Source organism: Phodopus roborovskii, unplaced genomic scaffold, assembly GCF_943737965.1.
Source record: "Phodopus roborovskii unplaced genomic scaffold, PHOROB, whole genome shotgun sequence".
Classification (NCBI taxonomy): domain Eukaryota; kingdom Metazoa; phylum Chordata; class Mammalia; order Rodentia; family Cricetidae; genus Phodopus; species Phodopus roborovskii.
Genome location: NW_026126599.1, coordinates 12,892,721 through 12,909,005, shown reverse-complemented (window position 1 = coordinate 12,909,005; position 16,285 = coordinate 12,892,721). Strand labels below are relative to the sequence as shown.

At 48.1% G+C, this 16,285-nt stretch overlaps 1 protein-coding gene across 1 annotated transcript in view; it reads right to left on the bottom strand.

Moving 5' to 3' along the window:
- The window catches only part of Arhgef18 (Rho/Rac guanine nucleotide exchange factor 18), a 91,959-nt gene that overhangs the window by 69,281 nt on the left and 6,393 nt on the right, over positions 1 to 16,285 (bottom strand). Inside the window, exons 3-6 of the mRNA XM_051205416.1 lie at positions 5,939 to 6,201; positions 4,458 to 4,608; positions 1,591 to 1,705; positions 689 to 746 (exon numbers count right to left, since the gene is read on the bottom strand). Of these exons, the coding sequence (XP_051061373.1) occupies positions 689 to 746; positions 1,591 to 1,705; positions 4,458 to 4,608; positions 5,939 to 6,201 (587 nt within the window). The remainder of the gene's footprint in view (positions 1 to 688; positions 747 to 1,590; positions 1,706 to 4,457; positions 4,609 to 5,938; positions 6,202 to 16,285) is intronic.

Genomic DNA, 16,285 nt, shown 5'->3' with positions numbered 1-16,285 from the left:
AGGGAAAGGGTGGGTTACAAACATATGCACCATGACCAGACCCTAAGGTCCCATGCACACTCTAACTGTGTGCCGTGAAGCCCCCGTGGTGTCTTTCTTTTGGGCAAAGTTTGAGAGAGAAGCCCCATTATGTGAGACTAAGCCAGATTAGACTAACATAGTCAATTATCCAAAAAAAAAAAAAAAAAAATCTTTTGGGGTTTTGAAACAAGGTCTCATGTATTTCAGGCTGACCTTAAACTTATAATTAGCTGAGGATGGCCTTGAACTCTTCCAACTATCCTGCCTCCACCCACTGAGTGCTGGGATGACAGGTAGACAGTACTACCTCATGCCTCGTCTACGGAGTACTAGGGATGGAATCCAGTGCATGCTAGGTGAGCCCTCTACCAAGTGAACCCCAGCCCCAATCATGGCTGCTCACAAGCAGCAGTTACACCCTCTGGCCCCAGCCTCTACCAGCCTCCCCCTACCCAGTCCACTGGGCACTCCTGCCTACTGTGGGGCAAACCTTCTACCCATCCCTCCTACCCAGTTCAAGGGGGTATTCCTGCCTGCCTGTGGGAAACACTTTACCCACTTCCCCCTAACCACTGGGCACTCCTGCCTGCTGCGGGGCAAACCCTCTACCTGCCTCCCCCTAGCCCGTCCACTGGGCACTCCTGTCTGTCATGGGACAGACACTCACACATGGTCTGGCTCCACATGATCCTTTTCCAGGCATTCCAGCACAGGTGGTTCAAGGCCTAGAATCAGTCCCCAGCACAGGAGACACAGGAATGAGCAAGGGTCCAGTGGTACGCATCCAGCTCCGGAAGGATAAGAAGCTGAACATATAACACTAGCAATCTCTCAGGGAGGAGAGACAGGAAGAGGCACCATCATCTTCGTGTGTCTATGCAAATTTAGCAGACTTTTCCAGTCATGCCCAGGAGCTATACTCATTGTCCCTCTTTTCAGAGCAAAGCCAGGGAGGCTCAGACCACTCAAAACAGCAGGTCCGATTTGTGTGACAGCTTGAGTGAGAACAGAGAAGTGTAGTCTTTGCTTAGAGATTCAGAGCCCAAGAGAAGAGAAAGCCAAAGCAGGGGAGGGAGGGAGAGACAGCAAAAGAGAGGCAGGGAGCGAAATGGGAAGAAGAGAGAGGGGGAGAGGGAGGGAGGGAGGGAGGGAGGGACAGAGAGGGGGTAGGGTAGAAGATGGCTCAGTAGGCAGAGGCCTTTGTTCCCTGGACCCATGAAGTGGGAGGAAAGAACCAACTCCTGTCTCCTGACCTCCACAGGTGTGATGTGTATGTGTACATTCTTCTCAGCACATCACACACATATTGTTAATAATAATAAAAAATAAAGAAGAGAGAGAGAGGAGGAGGAGGGAGGCACAGAGAAGAGAGAAGGAGGAAGTAGAAGACCCAGAGGCACCCAGAGAAAGCAGATGGCAGACACTAGAGGTGGCACCCTCTTTCTGGACCCATCAGACCGCCAGCTTCCCACCCCAGTGACACCATGCTCCCTCCATAGCTCCTCATCCCTGAGGCCCAGCTGGGTTCCACCCATGGAGTGCTTCCCTGCCTCAGCCAGGCCTGGCTACCTTGTACAGGTGCAGGGGACTCCTCTGAGCCAGCAGCCAGTTCCAGACAGCTGATCTCCTCACAGGACACAGGCACGGACTTGGATCTTAGCCTTTTCTCAGGGCTACTACATTCCTGTTGGGGGAACAGGATTAATTGCCTTGCCCCAGGTCAAAGGCACCCGGGTACCACACCTCCTCCCCCAACTCCAGCTTCTATCCACATCAGAACCTCCTTCTATGCAGTCAGACTGTGGGCCTTTCCCAGAACCCCAAGGTATATTTAAGGCTGTGGTACTCAAATCCATCCCCCCAATCATGGATCATGTTTAGGGACAAAGATGTCCCAGACACAGGCCATGCATTCCCCAGGCGTCTGAGACACACTCTCCCTGGATGCAGCCCCCAGCCATGTTTTCCTTCCACCCTAGGTATGGATTGTTTTTATGCCTGGCTGGGGCTTCAGACAAGGGAACAGCTTCTCCTTCCTCTAGCCCACTGGTAACATTAATGACCAAGATCTCTCTCTCTCTCTCTCTCTCTCTCTCTCTCTCTCTCTCTGTGTGTGTGTGTGTGTGTGTGTGTGTGTGTGTGTGTGTGCGCGCGCGCGCGCGCGTGTAGAGCCTAGAGAACAACCGTGGAAGTTATTCTTCAAAGCGCAGTCTACCAGTTTTGTTTTAGCAAAGATTCCTCGCTGACCTTGTAAATTAGGCTGTGTTGGTCAGCTGGTGAGTCCCAGGGACCCTCCACGCCTCTGCCTCCACAGGACTGGGATTACAAGCATGCCCCACCACGCCTGGCTTTTTCTCCATGGGCTCTGGGGATCCAATCAGAGCCTTGTGCTTGTAAAGCACACACTTTTCTGACGGTGCTGTCTTTCCCATCCCATAGTCTCCTTTGATGGGAATATGTCCATCTTAGAGAAGACCCCTTGACCCTGGGGTAGTGCCAGATGTGGCTATGGTTTATCTTGAAACTCAGGTTGGAGTTAAAATTCCACTGTGGGATGTTAAAAGGGTGGAGATTTGACCATATGACTCTAGATACCACTATGCCCATCCCACCTTTAAAGACTGTGTGTGTAAACTGGGCAATGGTGGTGGCACACTCCTTTAATCCTAGCACTCAGGAGGCAGAGGCAGGAGGATCACTGAGTTCGAGGCCAGTCTGGTCTACAGGGTGATTTCCAGGACAGCCAGGGCCACACAGAGAAACTGCATCTCAAAAACCAAAAAAAACAAAACAAAGAAAGTGTACATGTATGTACAGTGCAGGTATGTGCTTGTATAGCTATATGCACATGTGTGTAAACGCCAGAGGTCAACATTGTTTTCCTCACTATCCATCTTATACTTAAATTTAATTAATTAATTTGTGTTTTTGTGTGTGTAGAGGTGTGTGTTTGTATTTGTATGTGTGTAGAGGTGTTTGTATTTGAATGTATGGTGTGCATTTGTATTCATGTGTGCAGAGGTGTGGGTGTGGTTACATGTGGAGGCTAGAGGACAACTGGGGATTGAATTTAAGTCATCAGGTTTGGTGGCAAGTGCCTTTACTCATTGAGCTTTCTCACTAGCCCTTCACTGGATATTTATTTATTTATTTATTTACTTACTTACTTATGGAGGCAGCCTCTCTCACTGAGTGTCACTGAGCCTGGAGCTCTTCCACTGGGCTAGGCCAGCTGGCCTGTGAGCTCCCGGGATCACTTCTCACCTCCACCTTGGTAGGTTTACAAACTTGCACTACTGCACCCACCCCAAGCCTAATTTACATGGGAGCCAGGGATCCAAGCTCAAGTCTTTGTGTTTGAGCGGCTGGGGCTTGACTGACTGAGTCATCTCTCCAGCCCCAGGCAGATTTATCAGAAGGGACAGACGGTTATGGAGATGGCTCAAGCCATAAAGTGCCGTGAGGATATAAGTGAAATCCAGGCATGTGGCTCAAGTCTGTAATCTCAGTGCTGGGGAGGGAGAGACAGGTGGGCGCCTGGGGCTTGCTGGCCAGCCAACCTGACCTACTTGCCAAGGGCGTTTTCTTCCTTTCCCTCCCTCCCTCCCTCCCTCCCTCCCTCCCTCCCTCCCTCCCTCCCTCCCTCCCTCCCTCCCTCCTTCCTCCCCTCCCTCTCTCCCTTTTTTCCTTCCTCTCCCTCCTCCTTGCCCTCCCCCCTTTGAGATAGGACCTCTCTATACAGTCCTAACTGTCTAGGAACCTACTATGTAGACCAGGCTGGCCTTGAATTTACAGAGATCTGTCTATCTCTGGCCCCAAATGCTGGAATTAAAGATGCACTCCATCATGCCCATGCCCAGCTTTCTTAGCAGAAGCCCACCAGAAAGCTTGTCTCAAAAGAAGATTGATGGCACTGGTTCCTACACCTTCTCCCCACCCTACATGCTCCAACATGAACATGTGTGTGCTCGAGTGTACTCTCATGCACACATATATGTACACACCCATGCATACACAAGATGATAGACCCTGAAGGTATGTATATACATGGATACTCTCTGTCTACTGCTTTGTGATGTACTTAACCTCTAAGGGCCACCAGATGAGAAAGTCATCACCAAACACAACCCTTGACCTTGGACTTCTAGACTCACAAACTAAAACAAACCTCTTTTTTCTATAATACACCTAGCCTATGGTATTGTTACACACACACACACACACACACACACACACACACACACACAATTGCAAATAATATCTCAGGGCTTAGAGATGTCACAGCCATGAGCCAAATTAGGGCGATCCCTCTTCCTGTCCTCACGATAATCAGTGACTCCTGATAGCTATGGGGGAGGTGCTCCCTCCCACCCTTCACCCTGGCATCGAAGCCCAGAGGGGTGCCTACTGTTGGGACTGGTGTAGGTTCTGCCTACCTTACTTGAGAGTTCTGCTGGGGTCTCACTGCCAGGTAAGCATACTTGGGTCCAAGACTTCTGCCCCTCTCCAGACAGATTCAGAGCAAGGGTAGCCAGAGTCCGGGGGAGACAGGTTCCTTCGTCCACCGTGGAGGCATCGAGGCTTAGCCTGGGGAAGAGCAGATTTTGAAGCTTTAGTGGGTGGTATCCACCTGGCAATGGCTCTAGGTACCCGGAGGCGGGAGGGAACTCACAGGGATATTTCCAGGTTAGGGAGAGGGAAGGGACACACAGAGGGTTCCAAACCTCCCAGTACCAGAGGAGTCTGCATCTTCAGGGAGATTCCCGCCCCTTTCTCTTTTTCTATGATAGTTTCCTTTCTTCTTCCCTCTCTCACTTCTTCCTTCTCCCCCCTCCCCTTCAGTATTGAGGGTGGAACCCAAGTCCACACGAATGCCAGGCAAGCACTTTACCATTAAGCTACACCTGAGCCCCCTTGGGAGGAGTTGAGGCACACTGGTGCAGGATGGTGGTGGCCAGAGTCTCTCTACTTTAGATGCTGCTACTGTGGTGGGGTGCAGATTTTGTGTAGACACCCCACCACTTACAGGCATCAGACATGGGTTTAACAACCCATGTGTGAATCAAGTAGGTCCCATGTGTAAGCATATGTCCGTTTGCATTTGCAAGAATCACACACACCACATGCTCACATGTGTTTGTGAGAACACATATTTGGGTTGCCTCTAGCGACACAGGCGCACCACTGGCCCCATGAGATGTGCTTGTGAGTGCAGGAACCTGCACATGCAGGTTCACACATGCTTCTTCCCAGTGAAACTTCCCCTTTGGAGGGAAGGGGAACTCTCGGAAACTCACAAGAAAGCTCAGGAACCTGATATTGTATGAGAATTTCACACACAGTTGCTGGGGGAGAAGACACTCTTTGGTGGAGCTTCCTGTTAGCTGTGCGGGAAGCCCCAGCCATGCAGCTTTTGTGAGTCACTTGGCATTCATGATGGAGCTGCTTTTTTTTTTTAATAATTTATTTTTATTTTATTTGCATTGGTGTCTTTCCTGTATGTATGTCTGTGTGGGGGTGTCAGATCTTGGAGTTACAGGCAGTTATTAGCTGCCATGTGGGTGCTGGGAATTTAACCTAGGTTCTTTGGAAGAGCAGTCAGTGCTTTTAACCGCTGAGCTATCTCTCCAGCACCCCCACCCAATAGCTGCTTCTGAGCTATCTACACTCATGTAAGTACTCCCTCATCCAAACTCCTGTAAGTAACTCCAATGTAGTCAGTTCTCTGAGGTAAACTTGGATGGTCTGTCACTATTGCCCTATCTGGGGTGAAGAGATGTTTGTTTACATCTCCTTAGCAAAAGCCACACAGCTGGGTAACAGGCAGGATAGTAGTATGTCCTGAGAACTGGCTGTGTCCCCTAGATTCCTGCCCTATGGCATCCTGGAGGGTACCAGTGGTGGTGGTGGGGCTGACCTTCGACAACCCTCTGAGCAACTCCGTGGCCTCTCCCAGCTACGTCTCTGAGGCAGGGCTGGATTTCCTGCATGGCTTGAGCAGAGGGTCTCTCTTCCGGCTTCTTTTCTGGGGGTCTCAGGATCCATAGCCACTTCAGACTGATGGTGGTCGGAAGAGACCCCTAAGCCCAGATCCCGGAGGTACTCGCTGCCCTGAAGGACTCCCATATCCAGGCTGAGGTCTTCTGTGCTCTCGGTGAGGTGCCTTGGAAATCCATCTTCCTGCAGGTTGGGAAAAGAGGCTGTTGGTCAAGCGATAACAGAGCTCCCTGGACTCAAGTGCCCACTCCTCAGCACACAGCTGGGTGTATCTTCCTCTTGTCTGATGAGACCTCATCTCTGCAGTGGTGGTTTTACTAAGAATGGTTGTCTGTCTTGCTTTGGTCCAGTATTTCCTCACTATGCTCCCTTTCCTCCTTTTAGAATGGTAATATATATTCTGTGCCATTTTATGTTGGAAGTATGTGATCTGCTTTTTGGTTTTGATTTTACAGGGATTTTTGGTTTACGGGAGTTTTGGTTTTACGGGGTGGGGGTTACAGTTAAGAGACTGCCGTGAGTCTCAGAAGAGACTAGACTTCCTAAACAGTGTTGAGACCGATAGACTATGGGGACTTTTAAAGTTGGACCAAATACATTTTTGCGTTATAATATGACTATCAGTCTATGGGGAGTGGATCACGGCAGTTTGAATAAGAATGGCTACCTCATATATTTGACCGCTTAGTCACCAGGGAGTGGAAGCAGTTGAAAGGATTAGAAGGATTAGGAGGTGTGGCCTTGTTGGAGGAGGTGTGTCACTGGGGGTGGGCTTTGAGGTCTCAAACAAACCCAAGCTCTCTCTGCTATAGCACCAGCTTGCATGCTTGCTACCATGGTGACAATGGGCTACGCCTCTGACCTGAAATGTTTCTTTTATGAGCTGCCTTGCTCATGGTGTCTCTTCTCAGCAATAGAATAGTGGCTAGGACATATGCCTGGCCTGGGGTTCAAGGTCTCATTTCCCTGAAAGACTTCCATGCTGGATCTCTGTGCTTCTTAGCCAGAACCACACATCACTGCATGCAAAGGCCACATTTTACTCAAGCGTGTGTGTGTGTGTGTGTGTGTGTGTGTGTGTGTTCCTGTCTGTGGAGGAACAGTGCCCATGCTTATGTGCATGTAAAGGTCAGAGGGTCAACCCTGTGTGGTCTTCCTCAGGGTCTTAGTTTTATTTCCTGTTGCTGTAATGAAATTCTCTGTCTAGTGAACTTCAGAGAAAAAGGGTTTACTTGGCTGGTAGTTCCAGGTTGTAGGGATTGGTACCACCCCCAGTCAGTTGAGTCTTTCCTCTTCAGCAGTTAGAATCACCACAAGCCCCTCAGACACGACCACAGGCTAACCCAGTGTAGACAACCCTTTAGGGAGTACTTGTTCCCGATGCTTCTACACTGTGTCATAAGCAACCTTGGTTTTTGAGACAAGATCTGTCAGAGGCCTAAAATGTTTGCCCATGTTGGTTGGCCAGTGAGATCTGTCTCTTCTCTCAACACTGGGATTACAGTTTATGCTACTACTCCGGGTTGTTCTGGTTTTGTTTATTGGGTTGTTTTTCGTTTTTTTCCTTTTTTTCTTGAAATAGGGTTTCTCTGTGTAATAGAGACCTGGGGCTCTCCTAGAGCTCACTCTGTAGACCAGGCTGGCCTTGAACTCATGGAGATCCATCTGCCTCTGCCTCTGCTTCTGCCTCCAGAGTGCTGGGACTAAGGTGTGTGCCACTACTGCCCAGCCAGGCTGTTCTGTTTTATGCAGGCTCCTCGTATTGAACTGAGGTCCTCAAATTGCAAGCACTGTGCCCAGTGAGCCATCTTCCCAGCCCAGACTACATTTTGTTTATTTGTCTTTCAGCTCTTGTAGGTAGTTGCCAAGGACAGGGTCACACAGATCTGTTTATGATCTGCTTTCATATGGTTTTGTTTGCTTTGTTTCTTAGGGCTTTGATGCACTCCTCTGGTAATGAGAAACTCACTAGCCTCAAATCTGTGAAACTTCTGCCTCAAGGGACTCTACTTTCAATTATTATATCATTATCTTTTACATTTATTTGTTTGTTTGTTGTTTGTGCTCTTGTATCAGAGGACAACTTGTAGGAGTCTACTTTCTCCTTCTACCATGTATGTCCTGGGAACAGAACTCAGGTCATCAGGGGTTGGTGGCAAGCTCCCCTACCTACCTAGCCATCTTGCTGGCCCTATTTTCAGTTCTTTTAATATATATATATATATATATATATATATATATATATATATATAGTTTTAGTGACACAGGGTCTGTCGCTGACTAAAGCTCATGGTTTGGGCTAGGCTGGTTGGGCAGTGGGCCCTGTGATCTCCCTGTTTCTACCCTCACCCCAAGTGCTGGAGTTTTAGACGTACACCATCATGCCTGGCTTTGTATATGGATGTTGGGGATCGAACTCAGGTCCTCATGTTTGTACAGCAAGTGCTCTAAATACTAAGCACTCTCCGCAGCCTACCCCTCCCCTGTCCTTAAATGCCACATTCCATTTTCAGTTAGTCTCTTTTCTAAATGACCACAGTGTAGTTGTGCCTGGTCCAGAGCGGCCTTGTGCTTGCTTTCCTGAGCCTTTGGCTGCAGTCTCCTTTCAGATCTCGCCCTCCCCTAGATTGCTCTATTCTTGTTCCTGAAGTCTGGACAACTTCGTGTGGACTCCTGTCTCTTTTACCATTGCTTCTCCACAAGGTTTCCTACTATCTCTGCTTTTCATCTTCCTGTAAATATAAACACGTCAAGATGGGCCCTGGGCTGGTGCTGGGCTCCCTCCTTTTCCAGTGTCTGGCCTCTCTCATCCCAGGCAGAGGTGGGAGCCTGGCCAGAGCTTGGGAGGAGGGTTCTGGGAATCTAAAGCACAGCCTGTCCCAGCTTCTAGCCAGCAGGCACACTGGAAGAAGGGAAAGCCCTACCCCTCCTTCGCCTGGAAGCTGGAACACTTTTTCAGACTCGTTTCCCTGGGTGAGAAAAGATGGGAGCCCGTCCACTGAGGGCCTTCCCTGAGACCTAATTAAGCACTGTGTTCCAGGCCTGACACCCTGCAACAGGATCTAGGAAATCTCTGATCCTTTCTCTGGACTCAGGGAGCCTGCAATGAGTCCTGCATTGCGCTTCCTTCATCCTCCCACCCAAACACACTACATCTCTGCTCAGTCCAAAGTAGAGGTAAAAACACCCCAAGCTTCCCTTGGGCTACCACATACACGCTCACAGTGTACACAGACAAACTTTGTTTTTGCAGTGCTGTGGGTGGGACCCAAGACCTTGAGCATGCTAGACTGAGCCACACCCCCAACCCCCTCATGGGGAATTCTAGGCTGTCCTTCCTGCTCAAACCACAGCCTATTCCTCACTGCAGAACTGGTAGGCAGTCCCTCTACTTCCGAGCCACACCTCCCATTCTTGGGTATTTTTTAAAGAAAGGTCTTATCTTGTAGCACAGACTAGCTTGAAACTTGAGACTCTCCTGTCTGTTTTTCCTAAATCGTAGATAGGTTTTTATTTTTAAAATGTAAATAGTTACTTATTTCATTAGCTTTTAGAAAGAGATAGCTTACCCAAACACTTCAACTGTATAGTGTCTCTGCTCCTATTTTGTCATGCAACAACAAACAGCAATCCATGCTCAAGATTCTTCATCTGCAAACCCAAGTCTGAAGGCTCCAAAAACAGTTAAGCCCTGACATGCTAATGCAAGTGGAAAATTCCTCATGTGACAGATCACAATCACAATGCGATGACGGGCACCAGAAAAATGTCTCAGCAGGTTACAGCGTTCACTGCCTAGCCTGACAACTTAAGTTTGGCCCCTGGAAACCACGTGGCAACTTGAGTTTGGCCCCTGAGAACTACAAGTGTTGTGGCACTGGAACATCATTAAAAAATGAAAACCAAAATAAAACAGGCTGGAGAGGCAACTCAGCAGTTAGAAGCAAGCATTGCTGCTGCAGAGGACCTGAGTTCAATGCCGGTCACCCACATGCTGCTAAAACACATCTGCACACAATGTACACTAACTAGCCTGGGATTCCAGTTCCCTGTGATCTGTTGCCCTCTTTTGGCCTCTGCGGTTACTGCACTCATGTGCGCAAACCTGCAGACATATAGGTTTAATTTAAAAGTATCCCTGAACACCCCCCCCACACACACACAAAGTAGCATATGAAATACATTCAGACCATGTGTATTAACTGTCCATGAGATATCAGTGAATTCAAGATCTAGATGGAATTCCATCCCTGTTTCATTAGGTATGCACAAATATTCCCAACCCGGAAAAGTCTACAATCAGGGCTGGAGAGACAGCCCTGCTGGTAAAATGCTTTCTCAACAAGAATGAGAACCTGAGTTTGATTCCCAATATCCACATAAAAGTAAAAAAAATTCCATCAACTAGGAAGGGCAGGAATAGGGTCCCTAGATAGCCACCAAGTCCCCCCACCCCAATCCACAGGCTTTGGGTTCAGTGACAGTTCCTGTCTCAAAAAATAAGATGGAGAACAATTGAGGAGTGTACTCAATGTTGACCTGTGGTGCAGTGGTTTGGATAGGAATCCCCCCCCCTCCCATGTGTTTGAAAGCTTGGCCTCTAGAGAGTGGCACTAATAGGAGGTGTGGCCCCGTTGCAGGAAGCGTGTCACTTGAGGGGCCAGCTTTGAGGTCTCATATATGCTCAAGCTATGCCCAGGGTGGGACAGTTCACTTCTGCTGCCTTGAGGATCATGTAGGACTCTCAGCTCCTTCTCCTACACCATGTCTGCCTGCTCAACACTGTGTCCCACCATGATGCTAATGGACTGAATCTCTGAAACTGTAAGCTAGCCCCAATTAAATGTTTTCCTTTCTAAGAGTTGCCATGGTTATGGTGTCTCTTCACAGCAATAGAAACCCTAACTAAGAAGTTAGTACCAGGAGTTGTAGTGGCTGGTTTTGTGTGTCAATTGGATCTAAGCTAGACTCATCAGAGAGAAAGCTGAGGAAATGCCTCCATGAGATCAGCTTTAAAGTATTCTCTCGATCAGTGATCGATGGGAAAGGGTCTACCCCATTGTGGGTGGTACCATTCCTGGGCTTGGGTTTTGGGTTCTATAAGCAAATAGGCTGAACAAACCTTGTGGAGTGAGCCAGTAAGCAGCACCCCTTCATGATCTCTTGCCTCCAGGATCCTGCCCTGTTTGATTTCCTGTCCTGACTTCCTTCAGTGATGAACAGTGATGTGGAAGTTTAAGCCAAATAAACATTTTCCTTCCCAACTTGCTTCTTGGTCATGGTGTTTTGTTGCAACAGTTTAAAAACCCTAACTAAGACATTGGTACCAGCATAGTGGGGTATTGCTGTGACAGACCTGACCATGTTTTTGGGAGAATTGAGGGAGGACTTTGGAACTCTGGGCTAGAAGAGCCATTGAGTGATAAGAGCTCTGTGGGGTGTTTTGTGGGAGCTTAGAAGATAAGAATGTTGACAGCCATGCAGAGGTTGGAGGCCTGGTTTGTGAAGTTTCAGAGCAAAGTTTAAAGATTGTAACAGGGCTATTTGTTATTTTGAATTAAGATCCTGTGGTTCTGGTTAGCTGGGGCTGTGATTAACAAGATACCAGAGCTACTAAAGCAAAACTTGGCTTTGCTGGGATACTTGATGTTGGTCAACTGGAACTAAGAAATTAGTAGTGATTAAGAAGAGACCAGCACTGAATGGCGGTGGCGCAGGCCTTTAATTCCAGCATTTAGGAGGCAGAGGCGGGTGTATCTCTGTGAGTTCAAGGCCAGCATGATCTACAGAGCAAGCTTCAGGACAGCCTCCAAAGCCACAGAGAAATCCTGTGTCCAGAGAGAGAGAGAGAGAGAGAGAGAGAGAGAGAGAGAGAGAGAGAGAGAGAGAGGGAGGGAGGGAGGGAGGGAGAGAGGGAGAGAGGGAGACAGGTAGACAGAGAGGAGACCATATCACTGAGGTGAAATCTTTTAGGAATTGTTTCCTGAGAGCACAGAGAAGCTATGCTCCAGAGGCAGCCATGGTTGAACTTCAGGCTGGCAGCTGGATTTGGTAATGTGTAAGAGTCACCCAGGTGGTACTGGTTTTGAAGGCTAGCTTGGCACTGTGAGAGGCCAGGAGAGGCCATTGGAAGGTGCAGCATCAGTGGCAGTTGAAGGCCCAGGCCTGAAGGGGTCATGCAAAGAAGCTGAGGCTTGGCAGCATGAACACAGTCTATGAGAGGCTACTGGTGAAAGGGCAGCCAGTTGCAGCAGAAGACCCTGGTGTTTTGGAGATGCCCGTACTGCAGATGACCACCAAGAGCAGCAGTGGAGTGGAGCAGCCAGAACCCAGAAGACAGCTATGTGTATGGCAGAGGACACAGCCATAGAAGTGACCCAAGCCCTTTGGAGGAGCCCGAAAGATCAGGAGTGGATTCCAGACACTGGAGGGCTGGAATTTGGTTTTGCTTTTATTTGACTGTGACTGTGCCCTGATTTTTCCCTCTTGAAGTAAGAAAGTGTTTTACTGGAGCCCACAGTTGAGAGACTTTGCATTTGAAAAAAGCTTTGTATTTTAAAAGAGATTGACTATTTCAAAGGGATTGAAATTTTAATGTAAAGACTGTGGAGGACTTTTAAAGTTATTTATGTTTTTAATGTGGTATCTTGGGGATGAATAAGAAAGGAAGGTTTGTGGCTTGATAGTGATTGGTTTGTGTGTCAACTTGACACACAAATATCTGGCATCCACATAGATGCATGCACATATACACACAAATCTAAAAACCACATGCAGCACCTCATATGAGACTCTGTATCAACAAAACCACACACACACACACACACACACACACACACACACACACACACACTCACACGGTCCTCTTTCGTTACTTAGTGAGTTTGAGGCCAACCTGGGCTACATGAGACCCTGCCTAGAGAAACAAGAAAACAGGGCACTTGGGTGGTAGCTCAACATGAGGACCAGTGTTGAGACTCTCAAATGTACCTAAAAGCAGGGTAGATGGGGCAGCCCCACTATAATCCCAGTATGCAGGGATGAGGTGGGGCAAAGAGACGGAATCCTCACAGCAAACGGCTAGCCAGACTAGCATAAATGGTGAGCCCCAGGTTCAGTGAGACATCCTGCCTCAGTGTGTAATATTACAAGTGATTGAAGAAGACACCTGTCATCAACACATACACACACACATATACACACACACACACTCACATACACACATACACTTTCACACTCAATACACACATACTCGCACATCACATGCACTCATACACACACATACACACACATACACACACACTCATACACACTCTCACACTCAATACACGCATACACACATCACATGCACTCATACACACACATACTCATACTCACACACACATACACACTCTCACACTCAATACACACATACACATACATCACATGCACTCATACACACATACACACACTCACAACTCTCACAGACACATACACACACTCACTCTCTCTCTCTCTCTCACATCTCACACACACACACACACACACACACACACACACACACACCAGAACAGATAAAGGAATATAATCCCCACAGTTTTGGGTAGGTGTACTTAGCTGTTCTGTTTGGGTGCTGGGGCTGAATCTGGAGTGTGACGTACTGGTACGAACTCTTTTATTGACCTACATCCTAGCACTCTTTACTTTTTCTTTCTTTTAAGACAGGTGTGTGATGGTTCATTTTTACTCGTCACCTTGACAACTGAGAATGACCTGGTAGAGAACCTCAGTGAGGAAGTGAGTTGGCCTGTAGGTGTGTCTGTGGGGATTGTCTTAATGTCAGTTACTTGATGTGGGAAGACCCAGTTCACTGTGGGTGACACTGCTCTCCAGGCAGAGTGGAGACCCAGAAATGAGGACAAACAAGAAAGCAAGTGTCACAGCCTGGAGTGGCCTTGGAGAAGGGAGCTTCCATTGAGGAATTGCCCCATAAGAATGGCCTACACCTGTGCCTATGAGAGATTGACTTGACTGATGGGTATGAGAGTGCCCAGCCCACTGTGGGTTGTGCTGCTCCTAGGCACATGGGCGCGTGCGCGTGTGCACGCACGCACGCACACACACACACATACACATACACACACACACACACACACACACACACACACGGAAGGATACAGGGAGAAAGGAAGATTGGTTGGGTAGGCATGCCTCCTCCTACCCTCACAAGGCTGAGCATTTATCTGTGCCCTATATTTTTTCTACCACCATGTCATCTATCCTTCTGCTCATGACCCAGAGGACAGGGATATGGAGAGGCCTTGATCCCTCAAGGGCCAGAACTACATTCTAGCCTTGGTACCATCCTAATTTCTTCTGAAGGAAACAGGCTCTCCTTCCTTCCTCCAGCAGCCATCAGTTGCTAATAGCTGCTTCCCAGGCTGGCACTCTTCAGTTGAATCTTTAAGAAGTGGGGTCTGTGCCAAGCACTAGGGAGGCAGAACCAGGCAGATCTTCATGAGTTACAGACCAGCCTTGCCTACATAGTGAGTGCCAAGCTAGTCAAGGATACACAGTGAGATCCTGTCTCAAAAAAAAAAAATGTGTCCTTAGTGGAAGGTCATTGGGACAACTGGGAATGTTCCTTTGAAAGGGACAGTGGAACCCCATGCTCTCAGGCTCCAATTGTGTCGGGTGTGTGTGTGATAAGTATGCATGTGTGTGCACATGTGTATATGTGCAAGCCAGGGGACAACCTAGGAGCTTCACTTTGTTAATTCTGAGAATACATCTCTCATTGGCCAGAGCTCAACAAGTAGCCTGAGTAGGCCATGGAGACGTGAGGTCCACCTCCCTAAAGCTCCAGTGCTGGGAGTCTCAGCACCTCTGCACCAATGCCATGGTGCTATGTCCCATGTGTGAAGGTCAGAGGGCAGCGTGTGGGAGTCAATTCTCTTCTTCTGAGTCATGGATTCTGGGGATTGAACGCTGGTCATCAGGCTGGGGTAAGAGCCTTTACCTGATGAGCCATACATAAAGTGTGAAGTTTGCCATGGTACCTGTGTGGATGCCAGAGGACAACTTGCAGGATTCAGTTCTCTTCCATCATGTGGGTCCTAGGGATCAGACTTGGCAGAAAGTGCCTTCACCCACTGAGCATTCTCACTAGCTCATATCCTGCTTTATTGATTTACTCACTTAATGTGGGTTCTGGGACTCAAACTCAGGCCCTCATGCTTACAAGGCAAATACTTTACTGATTGTGACATACCCCAGCTCATCTCATTTCCTATTTTGAGACACACTCTTTCCTTTCCACACAGGTCCCGGTATGATTGACATTACAACTTGCTGTAGTCTAAATAAGAGTATTCTCCAGCTGAGGTCTGTGTGCTAACAGCTTGATCCTGGAGGTGGCATTATTTGGTGGTGGAGCTTTTAGTAGCAGGGACCACCTGGAGGTCATTAGGTCATTGGTGGGACACTCCAGGAAGAGATTGTGCGGCTTCTCCCTACAGTGTCTCTTTCTGCCTTTGGCTCATTCAGGAGGCTAGTGGTTTGCTTCCACTTCTAGCCATGGGCTGCTGGATCTTGGGCTGAAATCTCTAGAATCGTAAGCCAAAATAAATATTTTCTGTTTATAAGTCTGTCAGGTATCTCATCATAGTAATGGGAAGCTAATAAAAGACTTCACCACTGAGTCACATGAACTCATGTTCTTTGGTTTTGGCTGGGACATATTTTGTCTTATTCATTTTTGCAATATTTATTAGTTATTTGGAAATTTGCACAATAATCATATTTACCTCTCTCTTCCCCAACTCCTTCCAGATCCACCTCCCTTCGATACCCACCTAAGTTGGTGTCCTCTCACCTCGAAGTGTAGGGGGCAAAGAAAGCCCTGTGTGAGTCAGTGTGTGCTGTTGACAAAGGTACCACCATATCAAGCCCCCATCACTTCAGCTTCAGAGGGCTTGCAAGGCTTTCTTTGGAGGACCAAGTGGGAACATAAACAGCATGTACAGAAATGCTCACCACAGCTTATTAACAGCATGTACAGAAATGCTCATCACAGCTTATTAACAGCATGTACAGAAATGCTCACCACAGCTTATTAACAAACAGCATGTACCATAGCTTGTTAACAGCATGTACAGGACATGGCCACAACAGCTTTCTCCCCTGGATATTTACGGACTTAAGACTGCTCCCCTGCAGGGAGACTAGCTAAGTGTGTCTCCTGATCAGCTGTATACCATAAACCCTGCCTCCTTGTGTGTCTATGTGT